The sequence below is a fragment of the Siphateles boraxobius genome, unplaced genomic scaffold (assembly GCF_051911475.1).
Source record: "Siphateles boraxobius isolate OS27281-9 unplaced genomic scaffold, OSU_SipBor_1 9, whole genome shotgun sequence".
NCBI classification, from domain to species: Eukaryota; Metazoa; Chordata; class Actinopteri; order Cypriniformes; family Leuciscidae; genus Siphateles; species Siphateles boraxobius.
In genome coordinates, this window is record NW_027509219.1 from 8,122,084 (window position 1) to 8,147,595 (window position 25,512).

General features: G+C 37.6%; 3 protein-coding genes across 5 annotated transcripts in view; 2 read left to right on the forward strand and 1 right to left on the reverse strand.

Annotated features, from left to right (window-relative positions):
- Nucleotides 1-210: 210 nt before the first annotated feature.
- Nucleotides 211-16,083, reverse strand: bag4 (BCL2 associated athanogene 4). The gene is made up of 5 exons (XM_077223249.1): nucleotides 15,702-16,083; nucleotides 8,124-8,243; nucleotides 7,841-8,032; nucleotides 6,344-6,601; nucleotides 211-3,407 (listed from the first exon to the last, which is right to left on the reverse strand). The coding sequence occupies exons 1-5, from the start codon at nucleotides 15,837-15,839 to the stop codon at nucleotides 2,928-2,930; spliced, it is 1,188 nt and encodes a 395-aa protein (XP_077079364.1). The 5' UTR covers nucleotides 15,840-16,083; the 3' UTR covers nucleotides 211-2,927.
- A 574-nt stretch (nucleotides 16,084-16,657) lies between these two features.
- On the forward strand, nucleotides 16,658-18,538 carry lsm1 (LSM1, U6 small nuclear RNA associated). The gene is made up of 4 exons (XM_077222890.1): nucleotides 16,658-16,803; nucleotides 17,174-17,242; nucleotides 17,684-17,799; nucleotides 17,949-18,538. Exons 1-4 carry the CDS (start codon nucleotides 16,758-16,760, stop codon nucleotides 18,117-18,119), a joined length of 402 nt encoding a protein of 133 aa, XP_077079005.1. The 5' UTR covers nucleotides 16,658-16,757; the 3' UTR covers nucleotides 18,120-18,538.
- Nucleotides 18,539-20,594: 2,056 nt separating this feature from the next.
- The window catches only part of grk5l (G protein-coupled receptor kinase 5 like), an 87,772-nt gene continuing 82,854 nt past the window's right edge, over nucleotides 20,595-25,512 (forward strand). The window contains exon 1 of one of the 3 annotated variants that reach the window (XM_077223560.1): nucleotides 20,595-21,376. In XM_077223560.1, the coding sequence (XP_077079675.1) occupies nucleotides 21,325-21,376 (52 nt within the window). In that variant the 5' untranslated portion in view covers nucleotides 20,595-21,324. Of the gene's footprint in view, nucleotides 21,377-23,295; nucleotides 23,489-25,512 lie in introns of those variants that run through there. The other 2 variants (XM_077223559.1, XM_077223561.1) reach the window with 2 other exon arrangements.

A 25,512-nucleotide genomic window follows, 5' to 3' on the forward strand; every position in this document is an offset into this window, starting at 1 on the left:
GGTCTTCTTATAATTTTTGCATATACTAAATTGTCTTCCAGTTCTGTATAGAATCAGCATGTGGTAAAAAGCGTCTCTAAAGGTGCGGTGAGAATATTTTGTTCAATTGAGCTACTATAGTGAAACTTTTTATAAATGCTAATAAATTCATATTGTTTACTGAAAATGAGCCAATGAAACAAAAATACACAATAATATGACACAATAATATGAATGTCCTGATTTTTAATGAGAGACCCTACTGTCAGTTGACCTTCATTCAGTCCTACAACATTATGGAGTAACAGTCCCTGCTTGTGTTCAAAAACATGCATTACATAGGGGACTTCAGCAGGCAGGTTTTTGGTCCTTATTTGGGAACTGAGTTTTCATTATATTCGTTATACAAATATACTTTTTTTCCCCTGTAAATAGGGATGCACCGATACCACTTTTTAAGGGTCGAGTACGAGTACCGATATTTTTTTCCTGGTACTCGCCGATACCGATACCGATGCCTGTTGTACTGGGGGGTTTTCTCGTTTTATGTGGCAATTTTCTAAGACAGCACAATGAGACTAATGAACAAATCAGCATCTTTATTTTCAACAACTTAAATAAACCTAAAAAAATAAATAATTCTTATTGTGCTTATCACAAATTTTCAAAGCCCAAATTTCACAGTGTCCAATAACCTCCAAAGGGCAAAACCAAGGACATAATGAATGTAATTTTTACCTGCCTGTCACAAAGTTGTCAAAGTGCTAAAGAAATCACAGACAACAAGACAATCAAATTTGTCATAAGGTGCCAAAGAAATCACAGAACAAATGTTTAACATAACACTGAGTAACAATGTAATCACAGCCGAAAGTGTAAAGTGAAATATTAGAGTGTACTATTAAATCTAGCAACACTATAACTGCAGGAAGAGTGTTCATAAGAAATATAAGCTAAGGATATACGTGAGGTATCGGTCTTTGGTATCGGGGTATTTTTACGAGTACGAGTACAAGTACATGAGCTTGGTATCGGGCCCGATACCGATACTGGTATCGGTATCGGTGCATCCCTACCTGTAAAGATTAATCTAATAACCAATTTCAGGTATATATGAGATAATTTACAAAGAGAGAGAGAGAGAGAACGGAAAACACATACAATAAAGATAAACATGGAATCCGAGACTTCATGCAGAGCTCAGTTGATTTGCAGTTTTTTGTATTTGAGATACTTCTCTGCTGTGGTATGAAAAAGCACCTGCTGATATTATGGCACTGTTTTTCCTGGTTACAAAACAGACATAAGATCCTTGTGGTAGGAGGAAGACCTGTTGGACGGTCCATGATGTCAGTGACTTTGGTGCAAAGTATTAAATGTAGTGAATTTAAAGGGAACTTTTATTCCATAGAGAAGTCCTGATGGTCTGTCCATAGTCTGCATCCCCACTCCAGTCTTTCAAATAGAAACTGTATATTAGTCCTAAAAAAAGGGCTCCTGTTTGATTGTAAACAGGCCTTTAGATCAGCCATGTCAATGGCTGCTGCCACCTGAACACTGACATAGATGTATCCATTGAATCAGTTACAAATCAATAGTCTCAAAGAAAAAGAAAAAAACAATACCCCAAAGTCCTCCGAACTGCAGGATGTAAGCAATAATGTTAACACAGCCTGTACTAAAAGGTGAACTGAGATGAAGGCGCGTCAAACAGGTGCAGTTAGATGCAGGTCCATTGAACATTTTAGAAACCCCATGAAATGGTTTGATGAAAGCATTTTTTATCATACTAAAACAAGTTCAAAGGACTCGTCTTTTTATAAAATGGCCTAGTTTACATCACAGCCTTGGAAAATCATGATTTGCTACTCGATATTGCTTGTTAGAGGCAGGGTTGTCAACTTTTAGCAATACATTAGCATATGGTCTCAAAAGCTAACTGACATGTGTAAAACCCACAAAATGGCCATTTTAATTTAAAAGGCTCTTTAAACTTCACAAGTATGGAAAAATAGCGGGGAACTAAGCAGTGATGGCAGTGAAAGCTGGTCTAAAATCCATCCAGGTTGTGGGTTTGTAACACTCAGTTTGGACAAGATAGACCAATGATTTTGTACGAAAAGTAGCCTGTATAATCAGATAAGGTTGCTCTGCAAAATTTTGCCAGTGACATAAAAACATTTCAATTGGAATCCGCTCAATCGGGAGTTTTGCATAAGGGCGGAACATTTCCCCCCGCAACATTTTCCACACACATTTACCAGGTTGTCTGTGTGAGTGGTGTTTCGTGCATCGCTACACTTTTAACAATTGAAAATGGACGTTTTTTGCTGAAGAACACATTTTCACGAAGAAGGTGACAAAGAAACAAATGAAGAAACTAATACAAAAGAAAAAGAAAATGGGTGAAATTACATGGATTAAGAGCGAGTTACCAAAAAATGACCTTCCTTTATTTATTAATCAATTATATTACAATAAAATCATGAATGTATTGGTATAATAGCAATGCTAAACAATATTTCAAGTACAAAATGAGCAATGGAGGCTTTTTTTTATTTTTATGAAAAGTTGTGCTACCAAAAAGCCCTGGAAAAAAAAAGTGGTTGATTTATCCGTTTTATCCTTTCTATCTAAAAAAAAAAATCTTAAGTCCGTGTTATGCAATGAGACTTGTGTTTAATTTAACTTAATCTGACATGAGCAGATGTTAGACTGCTGGATGGCAGAAGGCTGGTGCGAGTATGGCACTGCAATGATTAGGACATTTTGCGCCTGTATTTCGACTAATACATTACCGTCATTAGGATTCATGACCCAAAAACACCACAAATTTAATGCAATTAACTGTCAAATTGTGAAAATCATATTCTCTGATCATGAGAAAAGATCATTAAAAAAAAATGCAACAAAAGAACATCCAGAACCATCATCAATCCACCATGTTATTAAAAAGCCTTTCTCTCAAGGCGGTCTAAGATGGCCTGGATCCTCTTAACGGCCTCTTTGCGAGCCTGTCGAACGACTTCCTGCCCGTTGGTCTCTACCGAGTCCAATTCTAGCAGCTCTTTTGTCAAAAGTTCCTCCAGGAACCGGTAGCTCTTTTCCGTCTTTTTCCCCACAAACTCTTCCACGTCCTCTTGGAGGAGCTGAACTCTGGCCATAACCAGTTGAACTCGAGCCAGGCCGGGATTATCACTGAACGGGGCTGGAGTGGGGCGGGAAGACATTGGAGGTTGTTCATTCTGGGCTGGTTTGGTCTCAGGTCCTCCGACTCCAGAGGGACCCTTGTTGTAGATTTGAGGTGGAGCGCTGAACTGGGCTGGTTTGGGTGGCGGGAGAGTTGGGTTTGGAGTGCTGGCACGTGGTTTGGACCCTGGAGGCTGGTTTCGAGGGTGCATATGAGGCTGGCTGTGATATGGTGGATCCTAAGAGACAGATATTCATTTAGATATAAATAAATTCTCAATAATACACAATATACCAATTTCAAAACCACAAAGCGGGTTTTGTATGTGTTAAGTCTGAAAATCACAACCCGTCTTTTTCTAACCGTACATACTCTGAATGCTCAACTCACACATGCACATTGATTATTCTTTTTTGTTTCGCTGAGTTGGTCCACAAAGCGGCAACACTGTTCTGGGCCGTTGTTTTACAGTTGAAAAAGGGATGGAACAACAACAAACAACTTAGTGGACAACAACAATAGACTCCTGAGTTGGCAAGAGAAATAGCACAGACCCTGGACAAGGATAAAACCTTCTAGTGCACATGTGTCTAAGACCTTCGCTGTCCACGTAAGTTAAGCATTCGCTTCAAAAGTGAAGTATACTTTAGGTTTTTGGAAATTTAGGAAATTCAAGAGGTAGTCTTTTTTTGAACAACTAAAAGTCTGAAATTAAGATTCCCATTATTTGTACACTTTCATTCCTTGCAGGAAAAAGGCAATTGCTTTTAAAATAAGACTCCGCAACGAGTATTAAATATGCTACCATCTATGTTTGTGAGTTGAAAACAGGAAATCAAAGTGTACAGTAACATATTCTGATAGTGGGAGAGTTGAGCTGTCTTATGTAATCAGCTTTGGGAGAGAAGGAGGGGTTACATGAGGTGAAGCCAGCAGTCTCTTAACTGTTAAATAAGCCTTCCCACTTTGTGTTTGCCAAAGTGCCAGTCAGTACATTTACCTGCACTTTAGAAGAACATCTGGCAGGCTGAAGCAATAATTTGTTATATATTAATTATTTATTTAATAATTACCTGCTAGGGACTGGAAAATGCTGGCTGATCTTGATCAGCGGCTTATTTTTCCACCTGAGATTGCCACCACTAACCTCCGACCAGAAATTGTATTGTGGTCTGGATCAGCACGCATTTTTCAACTGATAGAGTTAAAAGTGCCATGGGAGGATGCGCTAGATGAGGCATATGAGAGGAAGAAACTGCGGTATGCTCAGCTGGCCACTGAAGCAGAACAGCGAGGATGGAGAGTGGGGGTTTATCCAGTGGAAGTGGGTTGTCGAGGATTTGTGGCACACTCTACAACCCGGTTCCTCAGAGACGTCGGATTCAGTGGCCAAGAGTTGCGTCGCACAGTAAATAACTTATCTGAAGCAGCAGAGAGGAGCAGCAACTGGCTGTGGTTGAGACTGAAAGATTCTGGCTGGCTGTGTACAGGCGGCCACGCTACGGTTTTGAAGAATTCTTGAAAACTCGAAGAGTCTGTTGGTTTATTTGTATAGTTTGCATTGTAATATTATGTTCCTGTGTATTTTACGTGAATGAGGATTGGTGTCTGGACAGGTAGTATGCCATACGGAACCGTTGCCACTGAACCTTCTTTAATGACGGCAGTGGGGCTCGACAGTCTTAGTCAAACGGGTTGGCGCGTATGGTCGGGTTGCGGAGAGATTGTGAGAGATTGTGGTTAGGTCACATGTGAACTATGAGGAAGGAGCAACCTCAGCAGCAGGAGGGAGGTAAAGGACAGTAAGCTGGGCTGAGTTGAGTGGGGGATGGAGGGGGGTGACTCTGGGACGCCAGAGTCACTGTCACTCTTCAGGTGTCGTGGGCTAGTCGACGAAACACTGAGGACGGAAGGTGCCCACTTGAAGACCCTAGAGATGTCCCCTACTCCGCGCAATTCAGAGGGTTGTTATGGGGGGACTGCACTGTGGTTGTGTGTGCTGACGCGCAAATACACTGCAGCTATTAACACCAGTCGGAAGGAGATTCACATCACCATATGGAAAGAAGCGTAAATGGATGGAGAAGCATAGGTTCCTGTAAAGCTACGTCTTAGTTGGTGCTTATCTTGGCAAAAGCTACAAAGTAGCAAAGAGTACAAATCAGCATGAAGTTTTAACATCTACTCTCGTGTAATGGTAATCATGTCTTTATAAAATATCATGTAAGCGTTTTTGTCAAACTAAAATCTGAGTAACAAATTGGATGTGATTTTAGCCTCACCATGGCCTTGGTGTTGCGCTTGCTCTGAAAGACAGAGTTGATGCGCAATGTGTAATAATCATTCAATATTAAATACACACAATCATGTACACTAGGACATATAGATGAACACTGCAGCTCGACAACGCAGAAACTTGCTGTTTTATTTGTCCAGTGAAACACAATTTTAATTTTTTCGGTGAACTATTCCTAAATAAAGAATAATCCTATGATTTAAAGATGTGATGGAGCGGAAATAGCAAGATATCTTTTGTCCTGCACTGTGACGTACATCGGAGTTTAATGGATAAATGCAAAAAGAAAAAGATCTAAAGGCAACCTTGCAGTCAATTGTGAAAACAACAAAAACGGGCAGGACTAAGCAGACTAAATGCCTGGAGAAGTCTTCATCACTGGAAAATCGAGTTATGACATTATTATAAAAAAATTATACGTATAGATTGGATGAATTTCCGTTTCATGACAATTTAAAAAAAAATTACAGTGATGTTGTTCCCAGGACTCAACATTGTTTATACCCCCATAGTATTTTTTTCTATATTCTAAAAATATTTATGTAAAGCACATGCCAGACACAACCATATTTAAAACACTTTTCAATAATTTTCCCTCAACACCTCCACGTCAAAGTTTAATATATTTTGACTTATGACCTTTAACACCAGTGCTTGTTGCCTAGCAAACAACAAAGGGAAGAGGCAGGAGGAAGTGCTCCATTTCATTTAACTTAAAAGAGTCACAATCATCTTAACGAAAAAGCATTAAATATTATTACATTTGCTTTGGCTGTCCAAATTTGGAAACCTTATTCAGCGGCAGAAAATTTGTGATATAACTTTTACACTACTACTAAAGTGAACATGAATACTTGTTTGTAAAACATCACAAATACCTTGTGTTCATATGGAGGCGGTGCGGGTCCTTGCCACGGTGGGGGGTGAGGTGGTCGTACATGGTTGCCATAGGGGCCATGGGGTGTCTGGGTATTGGACGGCCACTGCTGTTGGTGCGGTGTAGGCCCATATCCTCCAGAGTGGGACCAGGCCTCATGCTGGGCTCTTGAGAGCATGGGCTGCTGGTTGGGGTAGTGGGCATTCGGAGGGCATCCTTCTCCATAGTGTGGGTAAGATCCTGCTGGGTAGCCAGGAGCCTAACAGGACAAAGAAGACCAGAAAGAACTATGAGAATGAGAGATAATTTTTCAGGTGGTGCAATCAAAACCGAGAGATTTTCTTTAGAGGTCAATAAGTCTCTTAAAATATTAGATAATATGAGATAGTTAGTTCATTTTGTAAAATGGGTGTGACTCCCAAAAATGTACATTTATGAATTAATTCACAATATTTGTTAAAAATACTTAACTAAAAATTATATTTAAAAACAATTTGAAAATAATGATCAAAATGTGTACACCTGTGTTATTTTAGTATTATTAACTGTATTTACTATTATAGTATTTATCATTATTTTGAATTTAGCTTTTTTCATTTTAATTTTAGTTTAAGTAATGTGTTTTTTAATATTTCTATTTATCTTTCATTTATTTTTATTTCAGATTTTCAGTTAGTTACCAAGGCAACATTTCTCATTTTTGTTTACATTAAGTTTTTCATTTAATGTAATATTATTATTATTATTATTATTATTAAGACAAATAATACCAAAAATGTATTTTTAATAGTTTTAGTCAACAATAACATAGCTGGTAGGGGCGATATGTAAAAAATCGTACCTATAATCACCTTACAAAATTACTGCGATATCCGATTATTTCGTCTACCCAAGCAGAGACAACACTGCCAATATACACCATATACACACACCATGTTCAGTTTGACGGAACTTTATCTAATAATAGCTTGTGATTCTCTTATTTTATTATTGAAACGTTAAAAGGTTTGTTTTTCGTTTATTAGTTTGTGCTTAAACTAACAAAAAACATTAGCTTTGCTGTTATGTTGATGTTGCTAATAATTTCCACTCTGTTCTTATTGAATTTGTGTTTGAAATGAATTTTGTTTCGTGAGGAGAACTGTTGAAGAAAATGTCTTGAATAAAATAGGCTTATTTTGTTCACAAAGTCTGATGTTTCTTGTTCTGAATAGACATTTAGTTCTGAGAAGTTTAATTTCCTTAATTTATAAAGATGTCTTTCAACTTAGGCCAGTTATAACTAAATAAAAATTACTTTATTTATTTAGAAACAGATGTAATTTAAAAATTTTATTTGTGAATTTTAAATGCTAAGAACTTTGCACAGGTGTTCCCTTTACTCGATTTTTCTTTATCATGGAAACTATTATTTGCAAATTGCAATCGATTCAGAAATGTGCTTGGTGCAAAACCAAACTTACATTCATACATTATGTTTATATTTAACTGAATTTACCCCTTGGCAGTGAGGTACAGGGTAAGGGGGAGGAGCCGAGACCCTCGCATTTTGTTCAGGGCAGGTCTGGCTGTGATACTGAGGTGGTCTTGAAGCAACCTGGTCACTGCAGTAGAATGGATTGGAAGGATGTAGCATACTCGTGGAGTATTGCCCTGGATTGTACACCCCATTGGGATAGGCTGACATTGCCTGAAAAGAGCACAGCAGAGTGAAGTGGTATAAGTCTGCTGTGTATTTGACTGACAGAGGGTGTTGCATAAGAGTGAACTGGCAGGAGTACCTGGTGATTATATGATGCCTGTCCGTTGACCTCTGTTCCAGGGGGGTACGAGTTGCTGTAAGGTCCAGCTGTGTGTGACTCGGGGTACCAATAATTTGAGTAGCCAGGATACTGAGATTCCTAAAATGAAAACGAGTACATGCAGATACAGTTATAGATGTGGTCGGACAAAATATTAGTGTGCCCCTATTATGCTAATTTAAAAGGTTCCTCATTTTGTTTTGGAGATCTCCTACAATAAGTTAACATGCATCTAACATAAAATAACAGAATTCTCTCATAATATACATTGCACATAATTTCTCAAAGAGTCAGAAAACTTTCAAAATTCGTTCTCTAAATCCCTACTTTCCGTGAGCCAACTCTGCTCTGATGGCCCAGTCTGTTTTGATTGGTCTACCACTTACAGCGTGTGTCGGAAACAAAACGCCTATTACCATATCTTACCATATTACCATACCTCAGCACTTTTATACACAATGATACGAACAGTAACGTTGCCGTCAGTTCTACTGTATCAATTCAAGCCTGAGCCCTAATCCTTTTGAAGTGCATGCAATGTGGATTCGCAGCACAGAAAACAGCATCTTCTTGATTTGTCGTCGACAACACAAAACAAACTCTGCCAGGCCTCAAGCTACGATTAACTGAGTCCACTTTTTTATCCCCTTCCCTCGCTAACTTCCCTCCGTCTCGTTCATTCAAATGTATGTCATTGCTTACATTCAACGAGTGCCCACTACTGACGGAACTAGGGATTGACATTTCCAAATATTGTATTCCAATATTTGGGCTTATAGAATAACTAATATTCAATTATCTGTTTATTTAAATGAAGTTCAACAAGTTAATTAAGTTTTTGTCAACATTTTTGAACAAGTTTATAATTTGGCCATACACAACAAGCTTACATCATATCTTGAGGTTTTCTTTTAGCTGAAAACATTAAACAATGTGTGTAAACAAAAAATATACAAAACAAAAGCATTTATGCTCAAGCAGAACAAAAAAAAAAAAAGCTAATAAAGTGCTTAGGATTTATCAATCAATCACTGCATTTATGGCCAGCAAAGCAACATGCAGCAAAATTTGAAAAGTATTTTTATTTTTCAAATAATTACTACAGATCAAATATTCGTAAATTCGACAATTTGTGCACACCACTACACAGAAGAAGTGTATTCAAATTATTTTGGAACTAATTGCATTTTTATTTTTAAAATAACTAAATAAATCCTTGCAATTGGTTCAAATGGAATGCCTTAAGCCCTTGATCACTTGGATTCTGCTATGGAGCCATGCTGTTTTATATCAGTATTACTCTTCTTAACTGCTTAATTTACCTAACTTAATATACAGCTTCACAGTACTTTACCTGCGAGTTGCTGTTGTGACATCACAATCGTTTTGCATTGTGGTCTTTGGATCTGTGAAGTGTACATATGAGTAGACTTGCTCCCTCGGTCAAAATCAAGGGGTCTAGGGTCTGTCCATTTTAAAATGGCAGTGGGGATTTTCCCAAGTGGAAGTTTGCGAGTATATGTCTAAAAGTGGAGTTAAATGCAGTCTTCTGCCAGGTTCAGACTCCACAATATGTTTGTCTTGTTATGATAGTCACTGTGTCAAGATTATGCGATTCTTGTTGTGTCATGGACAAGAAAAATGTCTGACTACACGTTGCTTCCCAATGACGTGCATGATTTCATCGAGTAGGCGGAACTAGTGACTGACTTCCAGAAACAAGAGTGTAAACAAACTACAGAAGCGGCATGTTAACTTAATGCTAAATCCAGTACTTATCGTGTTGCTGAAGTGCCTCCACTATCATTCGCCAGCATTTGTGTTTTTTTCACTCTGTCATGGTAGTCACTTTTGAGGAAATGTCATAAAAGCAGGAGTATTGTTGCAATAGCTCCACGAACCTTTACTCCATTGCATAATTCCACCTAATAGCACCAATACCGTCGCCTCTCTTTCGTTTCGTCATGTTTGAAACTGTGCTACTATTGGTCAGCTTCACAGATGTGACAGAACCTGTCGTGGAGGACCCGAAATAAAAAGAATAGCAGACGCGGCATCAGTTGTTGTCCACTATGACACACTATATACGAGATGAAATGATCAATTCTTGCATCCCGTCGCCATTTATCGTTAACAAATCACCACGACACCCTACGTCAAACGGATCGTGCCAAAATCAGGATGATGTTGTGTAGTCTGAACATGGCAATACAGTGTCTGAGTAGTTGTACAATTCAGCTTAAAGGTCAAAGTAGTTGTTTGCGGGCAATCAATGAAGACCAAAGGTTGGTATTATGCAAATTTGTTACAAACCTACGTACTTTATTAAAACTTTATTCACAGCGCACTTTTTCATGCATAGAGGTCTCTACAGTGGACAACTGTTCAAAAAGCATTTTCTTGCATTTGGATGGGTTTTTAAGGCATAGTTGCACATCAAACTCTACAGTGGACCCTGGTGCATCATCCTAGACATTGCCATCAAGTGGCAAGCCGTCGCGTGTTGATATATTTTCCCTCCAAACCAAGATGGCCAATGGCCAGTCAGAAATGCCAAGTTGCTCTGGAATATCCACACATTCCTTCACATTTTCCATGTGAAGATTTTGAAATTCCATGTATTGATTTTAGATAAAAGATTTAGATGATTGATAAAATTCGTATTAATCATCTGTCCACTATAGTGGACCTCATGCATCAATGGCTATATTTCAGCTACAATTCATACTATTACTGTGACTGTTGTTTTTGAAAATACTTAATCTGCAGTAACTTTTTTTGACTGCAAATAAATGTATTTGTGTTATTAGAATGTAATTTGCATTAACATCAAAAAAGTAATCCGATTACGTAATGCATGTTGCATGTAATACTTTACTCGTAACAAAAAAAATCTGATTACGTAATACACGTTATTTGTAAAGCATTACTTTAATCAGATTGCGTTATGCATGTTACTTGCAATGCGTTATGCGTTACTCCCAACACTGCTCATTTCAAATGATATTGGAGGAGAGCTATGCTAAAAATGTGTCCATCTTCAACATAATCAGAATTATCAGCTAATAAGGGTAAATTGAAATACTCTGGTGCACTGGAGGGAGCATCTGAGTGGTTTCCACAGTTGTACCTTGACAGGCAGTAAAGATTTCTGGTGGAATCACGTCCTCATGTTTTGATATCAAAGATAAGCCAAGTTCAACTTGTATGAAGTTAAATTGCCTTTGCAATATTGCATTTATATTTTTTTTATATATTTAATAGTTTTCATTTTTCACATGATTTTATATAATTGTATTGATTGGTTTGTTAACACACAGTATTGCTGTGGTATTAGTGTATTATGTTTAATACAGTATCTCTTCAGTTTAAACCATATACGCATGCTGTCCACTCAACTGGAGTAGTGGACATCTGAAAATGTCTTTGAAAAATATGTGTAAAAAAATTAAATAATAATTTATCTTGTTTTACATGTCCTAAGAGCAATAAAAACACATAGGGAAAAAATCCTGACTGAGGTTATCATAATTAAAGGTGCTCTAACCGATGTCACGCGTTTTTTAGGCCAAAACATTTTTGTCACATACAGCAAACATCTCCTCACTATCCGCTAGCTGCCTGTCCCCTGAACACACTGTGAAAAATGGCGGTCTTTGCAGACACCCCAGGCTCCACAAATGGCAACAAAAACAAACTGGGTTAACCAGCAACACGAAACATAACAAAACTGTTCCAGCCAATAACCGACAAGAAGGATTTGGGGGTGGGGTTTGGGGGGTTAGTGCACAATGCGGAGGAGGGAGGGTCTAGCTAGCCTCAGTTTTGTTTGACAATACTTTAAACGTCAAAAAGAAGTGACGTCACCGACATCGCTTAGAGCACCTTTAATGCATGAAAGGGTTAAAACTTTGCAGGCCTTTTGTGGTTGCACATGCTTGCTTTAAAAAAAAGTATCCATCAACGTAATTGGTTAGGGAAAGAGTAATCGGTCTTGGGACTCCCGTCAAATTAAATCGCGAATAGAAAAATAATTACGACAACACAGTAGATGGTGCTAACTGCTATTAATCATGGCTGCTGTGGAACCACATCCTCCAAGCATCAATTTAATAAGATAATAGCATTTATCATAAATCATATTAAAAGTTTGTGATGTTAAAGAAATTCATATGATTATTATTAATTATACAGGCCAATTAATAGATATTTAGATACCAAATTGATTTTCTAAGGACAATACTATTCATAAAAAATAAAATAAATAATAATGATGTATTTTAAGCATAATTTTTTAGGGTTTTAGGGTTACCCTGACTCCAAAATCCCAGCTAACCCCTGGTCATCACTGATATTATTGGGCTGCTGCTTATGCAATGTTAGTATTTGTATAATATATGGAATTACAATATAATTAGTGTTATCTCACTATCTTTGCCTAATTTAGTGCATTAGGTGAGGTGAACTGTTTGATAATATTAGTGATTCTCATTTAATCACAAAATGCTAAAATGACGCCGTTCTGGGGAGAAATTGCCTATCTCTCTCTTTTTTAACCCATCTCTGGAGTGTGATGCTAAACTCTCACATTAAGGTTTTTAGTATTCTTTGCACTGTTCTGAACATTGGTATTTTATGAGGAACAATAGCTTGCTCTGTGTCCATCAAGGCCTTACAACTGATTTTAAATCTAATCTTTTCATGCATTAATGATTCGAAATGGTGATGAGTGTACTGAAAATAACTTTTTAATCTTTTCATCTCTGTAATGGTATTTCAGTATTGTTTGGGAAAAATATACATTTTATCAGAGATAAGTGATGTATTTGAAAAAGTTGTCAGTCAAAATCAAAGCAGTTCGAGGATATAGATATGCTTCCTACTTTCTGTCAAACAGCAAAAGATAATGTGAATTACACCAGTGGTTCTCAATCCTGGTCCTGGGGACCCACAGCTCTGCACACCTTGTATGTCTCCCTCATTTAACACACCTGATTCAGATCATCAGCTCCTAAGGAAAGAGCTCTATGAACTGAACTGGCTGTGTCAAATAAAGGAGACATATACAGGTCCTTCTCAAAAAATTAGCATATTGTGATAAAGTTAATTATTTTCCATAATGTAATGATAAAAATGTAACTTTCATATATTTTAGATTCATTGCACACCAACTGAAATATTTCAGGTCTTTTATTGTTTTAATACTGATGATTTTGGCATACAGCTCATGAAAACCCAAAATTCCTGTCTCAAAAAATTAGCATATCATGAAAAGGGTCTCTAAACAAGCTATTAACCTAATCATCTGAATCAACTAATTAATTATAAACACCTGCAAAAGATTCCTGAGGCTTTTAAAAACTCCCATCCTGTTTCATTACTCAAAACCGCAATCATGGGTAAGACTGCCGACCTGACTGCTGTCCAGAAGGCCATCATTGACACCCTCAAGCAAGAGGGTAAGACACAGAAAGAAATTTCTGAACAAATAGGCTGTTCCCAGAGTGCTGTATCAAGGCACCTCAGTGGGAAGTCTGTGGGAAGGAAAAAGTTTGGCAAAAAACGCTGCACAACGAGAAGAGGTGACCGGACCCTGAGGAAGATTGTGGAGAAGGACCGATTCCAGACCTTGGGGGACCTGCGGAAGCAGTGGACTGAGTCTGGAGTAGAAACATCCAGAATCACCGTGCACAGGCATGTGCAGGAAATGGGCTACAGGTGCCGCATTCCCCAGGTCAAGCCACTTTTCAACCAGAAACAGCGGCAGAAGCGCCTGACCTGGGCTACAGAGAAGCAGCACTGGACTGTTGCTCAGTTTTGCATGTCATTCGGAAATCAAGGTGCCAAAAGTCTGGAGGAAGACTGGGGAGAAGGAAATGCCAAAATGCCTGAAGTCCAGTGTCAAGTACCCACAGTCAGTGATGGTCTGGGGTGCCATGCCAGCCGCTGGTGTTAGTGCACTGTGTTTTATCAAGGGCAGGGCCAATGCAGCTAGCTATCAGGAGATTTTGGAGCACTTCATGCTTCCATCTGCTGAAAAGCTTTATGGAGATGAAGATTTCATTTTTCAGCACGATCTGGCACCTGCTCACAGTGCCAAAACCACTGGTAAATGGTTTACTGACCATGGTATTACTGTGCTCAATTGGCCTGCCAACTCTCCTGACCTGAACCCCATAGAGAATCTGTGGGATATTGTGAAGAGAAAGTTGAGAGACGCAAGACCGAACACTCTGGATGAGCTTAATGCCGCTATCGAAGCATCCTGGGCCTCCATAACACCTCAGCAGTGCCACAGGCTGATTGCCTCCATGCCACGCCGCATTGAAGCAGTCATTTCTGCAAAAGGATTCCCGACCAAGTATTGACTATTGTGTGCATAACTGAACATAATTATTTGAAGGTTGAATTTTTTTTTTGTATTAAAAACACTTATTTTATTGGTCGGATGAAATATGCTAATTTTTTGAGACAAGAATTTTGGGTTTTCATGAGCTGTATGCCAAAATCATCAGTATTAAAACAATAAAACACCTGAAATATTTCAGTTGGTGTGCAATGAATCTAAAATATATGAAAGTTTAATTTTTATCATTACATTATGGAAAATAATGAACTTTATCACAATATGCTAATTTTTTGAGAAGGACCTGTAAACTGTGCAGAGAGCAGTGGGTCCCTAGGACCAGGTTTGAGAACCACTGAATTACAGTATCAGTGTTTTATATATTTTTAAATTGCAGTGAACATTGTTTATTATAAGGAGTAGAATCCGCGGCTTAGTTTTTACGCTTATTCAAGTACTTTTAACTTTACTCCGACTACATTTTGTGAAAAGTAATGTTACTTTTACTCTAACAATTTTTTTCAGTACTCTTTCCATCCCTGAGTAACTATAGCAACACCAGAAAAAAAACACAGACAACAAATAGCTACATTTAACACGTGTGATGTGCAGAATCATGCAGTCAGACTCAGCACAGTGAGATTTTCTGATGGAAAAACATTTTAAATCATTTTGAAACCACCCTGTAGTCTAAATTCCTTCATTTTAAGTATTTAATCAATATTTTTGCCACGTCAATTTCATTACCCTGTGATGAGAATGATCCATACTGTGTGATATTAGATATCATCAAGGAAATAAACAAGAGTTACTGAGAACACTGTCCAGCTTTATCAACACTGCCTATTTAAGGTATTTAAACCCCGGTTACTTAAAGAGGGATTACACAAGCTGTGAATGAAATCCATGTTGCAACAGTTTCACGTTAAATGAACGTTTCTTTAGCAGTCATACTTATTTGCGCTGGTAAACAATAATATCCAGTGTCCATTCAAACCAGAGCATGCAAGACATAAAGCATATGATTTTGCCTGATGATTTAACGTTACTAACAAACCCCGCGGGCCGTAATGTTGATCGGCGGCGTAACAGTTACAGCTCGTTTCTTTGCAGTGTGAGCGATAGAAATCGTTAGAAATGCTAGAACGGCTTCAATGTTATTTCTCCTAGCGACCTCTAACGTTACCAGTATCAGTTGACAAAAGACTCACCATTCCGTTGTTCCAGTTATTGTTCTCCGAGTTGTAGCTGGAAGGCCAAGATGACTTGGGATCAGACTGCATCTGCTGATGCATGATCCACGCAGCCTCACCTCCGACTCTGTCGCTGCCAACTGAATCGAAAGCCATTCGTGACTAAACCACGAACTCTTTTTGTCTTAAGTTCACTTCTATCTTTCACAGCTTGGTTTAGAATGAAACTTGTCTTCTTAAAACTGGCCTTTAATTATCTGCCACCACGTTTCACAAAATGCGGTAGCTAGAGAATGCGTCAATTCTATATATTTCCCATTTTGTCTGGTACATTCACTGCTGAGCCACGGCGCTGTCATTCAGTTCAACTCGCCAGCAGACGTGCCTTGAGAGACAACTCAACTGGCCAATAGGAGACGAGTACAATGGTGACGACACACCCATGTGTCAAAGTAAAAGTTTCTATGGGAATAATCGGTTCTTTCTTAAATGTTAAACGACCGTTTCAGTGATTATTTTACTTCACAACGTAATAACGTCAACACTTGATTATTTCATTTTAAAAAGTTTTTTTATTGTAATTTCACATGTCACGGTTCAATTGGTTAGAACCATAGACTGTAAAAATGTTAGAACTCATGAAACCATAATCATTTAGAGCCTAATTATACGTTTCAGTTACATTATATACTTAAATCCATTTATCCTTAAGTCCATCTCTTGACTGAAAATATTTTAGGTTTCAGTCCAATTCATTAATTAACGAGATTCGACTCTAACGAAAGCTTTTTTTCATAAATCGGATATAGCAACTGTTAGATTCTAACCACTTATCAGTGAATCCAACTAAAAATAAAAATAAATAACTTTAGCGCCATTTGGTTGTCATTTTAGGTAATAGACAATTTAAAGCAACGCTTGGGACCTTTGGAACGAGCAATAAAGAGTGGGGGTTTAAAGGGTTAAATTGAACCGGAAGCACTTGTTTCTGTGTTACATCCTGTGGACTAAGGATACATTTTTGAAATGCATGGCTTGATACTTTACGTTTAAAAATTGCCAAATGTCAGCAAAATGAATTACATGCCAGGGACTGCGAGCCTCATCGAGGACATTGATAGTAAGTTAATTGCGAAATAATTCAATATATTGGATTCACCCCGGCGAGACACACACACTCACACAGTTGGCGTTGTGTAATGATGTTTCGCGTAGACGCTTTTATAAAAAGCATTTATAAAAGTCACGTTGTTGTTAAATGTTTTAGCTCAAAATATAAATCTAGTGCTCTTTGCTATTGTTTTGCAAGCTGAGCTAGCCTGATTAATCAAATAATCCACGTGAATAATAATTGCCTCCATACAGGTGTTCGTGTGATAACATGAATTAATGACAGAAATCTCAAAGTCCAACAGTATACATGTGACTCACGATGTTTTAATTTCCCCTCCTTGTTTTTATTATTTTTTTATTATAATTTTTTTTTCCAGAAAAACACCTTGTTCTCCTTCGTGATGGAAGAACATTGATTGGGATCCTTAGAAGCATAGATCAGTTTGGTATGTAAAGTGGTCTGGCATTATTTTGCAAGCATCTATTTTTTTTATTTTATTTCAATATATCCTGCTGTTTGGTGTTTAGGTGGAGGTCTCAATCATTAAAAATGTATTTAGATTTTTCATAATTTAAGCTCTCTCATGAAGGTCTATACTTGTATGCAATTAAATGATCACATGTAGAAAAAAGTCTCTTTATTTTGTCCATACCGTAAAGGCAATGTTATTTGGACCCCCACGTTTTTTAAAATATCTATTGTGCTCCACAAAAGAAAGTCATGCAGGTTTGGAATGACATGAAGGTGACAGAATATAAATATTTGGTTGAATTATGTATTTAAGACTTGTAGTAATGTGAAAAGAAAAACAGACATAGCTCAGTATGAATGTTTATTTTTTATTGTAAAATGTGCCATTATATTTGATTTCTTTTTTCTTCCACAGCCAATTTAGTTTTGCATCAAACAGTTGAACGAATCCACGTAGGTAAAAAATTTGGTGACATACCTCGTGGAATATTTGTCGTGAGAGGAGAAAATGTCGTCTTGCTTGGGGAAGTAGTAAGTACATGTGTTCATCGTCCTGATACCCTTGGGATGATTTTATGATTTTGTGTTATATTTGCAAGGCATGTGGTGTATGATGAGATAACATTTCATGAGGGTAACAATTCAGAAATTTTGCCACCACTCACATTTTGCCCTTCCAGGATCTGGATAAAGAATGTGATCAAATTCTTCAGCGAGTTTCCATCGAGGAAATTCTGGAGGAACAGCGGACAGAACAGCAAGCCAAGCAGGAGTCCGAGAGATTGAAGCTACAGGCAGTGAAAGAGCGAGGTTTATCTATCCCTAAAGCTGACACGTTAGATGATTTCTGAAACAACATTTGGTTCTTTTTTGGAGGATTTTATTTCTGTTTTATTGGATGGTTTTGTTTGGTATGAGACGACAGTCTGTCTTGACTTTGAAATCATTCTGTCCATTGAAAGAGTGAGTGGACAAGATTATGACTTCAAGATTTTGTTTCACTAGTTGCTTGTAAAGGCACGTTTTGAGAATGCCCACCGTCTTTGTTTTTTAATGGCTTGTGCCATAGTGAAATGAAGGATGGACCAAACTGAAGCACTTGTTGACGTTTAGTTTAAAATTAAACAACTGTAAATGTATACAAGAAAAGTTTATTTCCGTGTTCACTATGTTATGGATATGACGCTATGGTTAAGTTGGTGTACTGTATAATGTAAAACGCAACAATAATGAAAATATTTTTGTTCTATTAAACCTGTTTTATACTGATGACAGGCTTTTAATTCATTGTCACTCTACTTGATTCTGAGAAACCAAATATAATTTTGATGTATTATGTTTTTTGATTACTAATTTCCAGAAATGTTCTTTGTAGCTAATCAACACAGAGGGCTGGTGTTTTAAAACATTAGGGTGTAACTATTTACACTAGATTATAATTATTATATATAAAAAAATATTTTAATATGTGAATAATATAATTAATTAAATTGATTTTATAATTAATTTAAAAAATGTCCACATATACATACATTTATTATATGCTCCTATTGTGTCTGTATTGCTCAATAGGGTTATAAGGGGCTTTTCATGTGAAACATGTCCTTGCATTAACCGGTAGCTAGGGGGTGGTTTTGCATTTGTTCTGTTTTGAGGAGATTAGTTAATGGAGAGAAAGACATCAAAGTTCAAAGCTTGTGTTAGGCAACAATACTTTTTCACATAGTGAGAAGATAACATGTCATGGCTACAGTGAATATATTAGACTAAATTTATTACAGTGATTATAATTTATCTTGATGCCAAATCTTGGTGTTGAAGTTAATAAGCTCTTAATAAATGTTTCATATTAATAAGCTAAGAGTAGGCTATTTGAGAATGCCTCATGTACAAAAGGGAAGAAATGCCCTAAATTTCACTTTATTGGATTTAAAAGTGTTAATTATTAATATATTACTTAAAATAATAACTATAACAAAGCACAATGATATAGGGGACTGTACAACAGCTAATGTTTGTTGAGTTTCACTCTCCCAGCAAGTTTCACTACAATGAGTGTAAATGAGAAACAGAAAACCCGGAGTGGAACTTTGGGAGGTGAAATCTTGAAATTTCCAGTCCGGATTCCGTTTTTTGTGGACACACAAAACTTGATACTTTGTCAAAAAAGAAGAAAAAATATACAAACTACCTTGTTAGATTTTGTCTGAAACTCAATTTATTGAGTAGGCTATCAAAGGGATAGTTCACCCAAAAATGAAAATTAGCCCATGATTTACTCACCCTCAAGTCATCCTAGGTGTATATGACATTCTTCTTTCAGACGAGTACAATCGGAGTTATATTAAAAAATGTTGTGGCTGTTCCAAGCATTATGGCAGTGAATGGCTGTTTCTGTTTTGAAAAAGCACATCTATTCATGATTAAAGTCCTCCACGCGTCTCCGGGGGTTAATAATGGCCTTCTGAAGAGAAGCGATGCGTTTGTGTAAGAAATATATCCATAGCTAAAACTTTATAAAGTAAAATAACTAGCATCCGGCCACATTAACATACAGATTCCACTTAAGTCTAAAGCGCAACCTATGCGAGTAATGCGACGTACTGCTGATATTTACGCTAAGCCATGCTAGGCACTAATCCATGCTAGGCCACTACTTCCGATTCCACAAGTTGCGCATTAGGTGCAAGTAGAATTTTACTTTGTAATGTGTGGAATATGAATATTTTTCTTACACAAACTCTTCGCTTCCCTTTAGAAGGCTTTTATTAACCCCCCGGAGCCGTGTGGAGCACTTTTATGATGGATAGATTAACTTTTATGGACTTCTAACAGAAACAGCCATTCACTACCATTATAAAGCTTGGAAGATCCAGGACATTTTTTAATATAACTCCGATTGTACTCGTCTGAAAAATACATTGAGGGTATATAACTTGAGTGTGAGTAAATCATGGGCTAATTAAATTTTTTGGGTGAACTATCCCTTTAATATCTTGAATTGTTTTATAAAAGCAATACCACATTGCGCATTTGTGTTGTTCGGTCTAATTATCAGCATGGCTCTGATTAACTCAGCAGCTGAATAACATGTGTTCAAAAGAATTTCTTGAATGTCATATTGAATCAAATTTATATCTCTGAAAAGTCTATATCAAATGGTCCATTAGCCTTAACACAAAACTTGTGTTCTTATTAAATGGACTTGAAATGGCCCCACTTAAATGAAAAAAAAGTGTAATTCGTCTTTGTTATTTATTGGCCTTGACTTTCAATTCCGGGCTATCCCACTTTCTATTATTGTGCCCAGTGCCGACTGAAAGAGCGGGAGCGGCTTGAACATGCTGCTATCAAATATCCTTTGACAGCCATGCATGCTTGTTCTTCAAGGCTCGTGCGTCACAGTTGCATTTGAACACGCCCCTTTCAAACGCTTGTTGAATAGGAATGACAAGGAAAATTGACAAGCGCTAAAGATGAATCTCGTACACTGTTATAACTGCGTGCGTCCTCAACCTTTCGCATCGCGACGCCATTTGAACACCGCTCTACCGCTGTAAATCTGAACGGAGCCACGGGGAAAGCCGCTTGGGACCCAGCCAAAAATTACAACTGAAAGCAGAAACCCAACCCTGCTTCGATTACGCACCGAGAGAGGGAGCACGCTGATAGTGACAGCGGCACTTCAACAACTCCTGTATGATCGACCGTACTCTACTTGATCCGTTTTCTGCCGTGCACCCTCAAAGGATGTAGACCTCGGCCTGCTGTCTTTGGCATGTACGTTTTAACGTGACTTGTCGCCAGTGGCTCGACAACGCTGTTTCAACAGGCAATGCCTTCCTTACGCCTTTTGTGGCGCAAACTACAAGAACCACACGCGTGTGTCAGCTATTCGTTGTTTTACGTATGCCTACGTGTGTTGATCATTCAAAATGCCTAGGTTTTGATTTAAATACTTTTAATAAGGACGGAAAATAGCGTATTCTGCTGGGAGGAGCAATTGGAGCACTATCTACTCTTCGGCTTCCACAGCAATATCACGGTGTTTTTTTGATGGAGCTGGAGAATATTGTTGCAAACACGGTACTCTTAAAGGCAAGAGAGGGTGAGTACGGAAAATGAAAATGTGATTTATTGTAATTATTTTAATCGTATGTAGTTTGCTAGTTTTTACAGCCAGGAAAAGCCCTGAAACCGCTGCTCGTGCTGCTTTTGTGATGATGTAATCTTTAACAGATGCTGTGTGAATTTATCCAGTACGATATGCAACATTGTTTCGAACACCTCCGGTGGTTCTTTCATCTGTAATCGACGTCATAACGCCAGCGTCATAATGCCATAACATTGTATCGTTTGACAGTCGGTACGTGTTACGGATTGAACGCCCGAAAACATCAGCTTCCCACATCCGTTTAATGAGCTGAAAAGCGAGTGGATGTGGAAATGTGGATATACTACAAACTTCTCGCGTTGACTTGCCCGTTTTGGTGGTATTTTCTATAGGCTACATCTCCAGTGAGGTATGGCTATAACGTGAGCTGTGTCACTGTGTAAGGAAATGGTATGCTACAGCTGCCACCTTTTTAACTTTTTTTCCACAAAAACACGTACTACTGATGTTATCTCGGTAGGTCCGCCAAACCAGGTCAGCAGTCGATAAGGCTTGTCTTCGTTACCGTGAATACCACAATAACCGCTTCTTTCTTTGCTCGGGTTTTGATATAAGTCCTCGCCAGACGACCGTTATTACACTGAAGCTGGAATTGATTTAGATTCAAAGTGAACCAAATGTAAACCTGGTCCACAATCCTAGGGTAGAACGAGAAGTGAATTACCATATGACAGATGATAAAGGCTAGCATAAAATAAAGCAACGTTTTTAATTTGACATATTCCCCATTTTGACAATCAGTGTGAGAAATCATTTTAGCTAAGCTGCTCTCTTGAACCTGTGTGCATCATGGGAAATTCTAATGGAGTCCTCATGGGTCTTGAGAACCTGTTTTAGACATGGAACCGGCAGTCCATGTCAAAAGGAACATATTAAACATGATACCATTTACATTTCATACTTCTCTTTTTTGCTTTGAAAGTGAATCTGAAGTGAATCGCTAACTCTTGAATCCCAATCTATAGTTACAATTCAATCAGTCATTCAAAATTTGCTTCTTGCAGTTTGTTGTGATCTCCAGTTACATCTCAGTGCTTTCATTCATCTTGTGCTTCTTGCCAGCCGGCATGATACTTCAGAGCTCACTTCTGACATCGTTCAGCAAAAATGGCTAAATATGGAGCTGGTGAACCTTGTTAGCCATAGCTTCCACAAACGTCTTGCACCATTGGCTCCATTAATTACCCAAATTCTCTTGTGGACTGAAGGCACAAGCCCAAACATTCAGTTCCTGTGTTCATTGTTGCCCTTAGCCCAGAGTTGACCATAAATGACCAGGTTTTGACCGACGTGTAAGATTTACAGTGTACCCTCACTATGTTGTTGAACAGAGAGCACTAGCCTAGGTCAGTAATGTTAGCTGATCTATAGACAAATAATGTAGAGAATTTGTAAAAATTATGAAGCTTGTTTTATTTTGCTTTTCCACACTTCAGATAGTAAACAAAATAGTTAATCTCAATGGAAAGAAGGGTATGCATGCACAGTGTTTGTGTGAATGGTAATGTGGGTGAGTGTACATAGTTTAATAGTTAAAGGAACATTTCACAACACTTTGTACAAATATTGAAAAACGCCTTTTTACAAACATGTTTCTCGTCATGCTACTGTTCTTATTCAAGTTGAAACCCTTCTGAACATACAGTGAACATCAGGAAATCAGTCTTTTTAAAGTGGTCTTGTGTTTATTGATGTGTGCAGCCGTCTGTGTGTGTGCATGTGTGTGAGAGGGCACTTGTTCAGTGACGGTCTGCTTTGTTTGTTCTATGGCCATGTGTGTGAATCCCCCCCCCCCCATTTGTTTATCACGCTGTGTTTGGAAGAGAAAATGAAGCGCAAGGCACGCAGACTCTAGTCCAAATGCTCGACTAGCAGCAGATAACAGGAAAAGCAGAGTTTACAGGCCACATTCTGTTTACATGGCTGAAGCCATGCTCCCAAAATCATTAGAGAGTCCGGCCAGAGCCAGGCAGCCCCAAACTAAACAGAAATCCCATCTACGTCTGCTATGATATTCTGCTTGGAGATACTCAGGAACAGAAAAAGGTAGGCCCCTTGTGTGTAGTCTTAATTTGTACTGAATTTGACTGTTTCCTTTATTCTTAATTATTCATGTAGCCTGGCAATAAGCCTATGACAGTTTGACTTTCTCTTTGAACTGTCAGCCCACTTTGACGTAGTCAGAGCTCAGAAAACATGTTGCACTAATGCACATTATAATATGGATGGAAGCCCAGTAAAAGATAAAAAGTGTTTATTATGAGAGTTTACAAAAAAAGTTTCTCGCTCTACTCAATTGTGAGATGTAAAGGCATGGACTTCTGCATTATAGGGACTTGTTGTCACATCATGAATTGCGCTCTAACATTTTGGAATGGAGACACATTAAACTGAGCTAGAATTGAATTATTTGCATTCGACATTATACCTGGTTCTATTTCTGACATATTCCATATTCCAAACAAATAGATTTGCAATGGTCGTGTTGTCATGTCCAGTGTAGACACAGACAGCCTCTAGCTGTTGCGGTGCAACTTGCTGCAACGTGTGTACATTATGCAGTTCTTTAAGCCTAGTAAATTTCCACAAACATGAGCTGAAAGAATTGATTAGATTTATGAGGGAAGTTCATCCGCAAATGGAGAAATATCAAGATTACATAAGGCAAACTTATCAGTCAAGTTCATGACCTCAGATATCGGGTGTGATTATTATAGATAGACAATACAGGCAGGTAGGTCATAAAAAATAGCCTCATTGTCTTCAGTCAAGGGTCAGCTCAGAGTAGGATGTAAAGTCAACATGAAATCAAATCTGACCCCGTTTAGTTTTTTTTATGCTACGTGAATGGAATAACATCCACCAATGAACCAAAGAAATATGTTTTTCTTCATAATCCTTAATTGTATTAATGTACTCTTCCTCTGAAACAACTTTTTTTTCAGCTCATGTCATTGATGACATTGATTATTTAGGCATTATTTTAGCAAACTTTCATTTGATTTGGGTTTTGTTCTATTATGGATCATCACCCACTTTTTATCATCCAACTCCTACTTTTTCCTTGTGAACAGTTTGATTAATTATTGTTTGGAGGTGGAATAAACAGTAAATCAAATAACATTAAAATATCTATGTGGAAAGTAATTACTATCATTTGTAGTATCAAATCTCAGTATAGGTGTGAATCTTATCCTGGCTCACGATTCTATTTGATTACAATTCAGAGGGTAATGATTGGATTATAAAATGATGCTCAATATATCACGTTGGAGCTTCATCCAATTATTTTTTCTAATAATAATTACTACATTAATAATCACAATATAGTTATTTTAGTTTTTTTTATCTTTGCTATTAAAAATAAGAGCAAAGCTGCAAATTACAACCAGTAGAACAAATACAAGAAATAAACGTGTGCTTTAACGTGTGTAAGTGCTTTACATCTTTTTTTATTTTAGATCTATTTAACTGAAGCTTGAAGTATGAGATAATACTGAAATTGAATAATTAATTGTAGAAATAATCACTGAATAGTCTTTAGTGCATTAATTACAAATAAATTAGTTATTATAAAAAGCTTCAAAAGTTATTCAGTTAAGAGCAGTGAGTGATTCCCTCTTTTCTTTTGTTGTTCGATTAACATTAATGATGCAGATAGTAGCAGGTTTATTATATTAAGACCTAATGCATAGATCTAATTTAATGTTACACATCAGATTTTTCCCCCCAGCTGTTTGTTCACTTAAGAAATAACTGACTATGTTTACGTGAATACTCGAAATAGGCAGGTATTCTGAAATAATTCTGTGTATCTGACAGGCCAAGCACAATACGCTGCTAAAGAGAACTGAATTAGGGATCAAATTGTGTCTGAGAAAGGTGTCTTTCTGTGCACGCGCTTCGGGTGTGTCTCAGGCTGTGCACAATTTTTTTTGTGGCTCTTTTTATCAAGCATGTCCCGCACTTTATTTTCTCTTTTAATGCATGTTCTTTTTCATAAAAAACGAAATGTGCCCAAATATCTGCTTTCAAGAAGTTAGTTATAATGTGAAGTGCATAGTGCATAG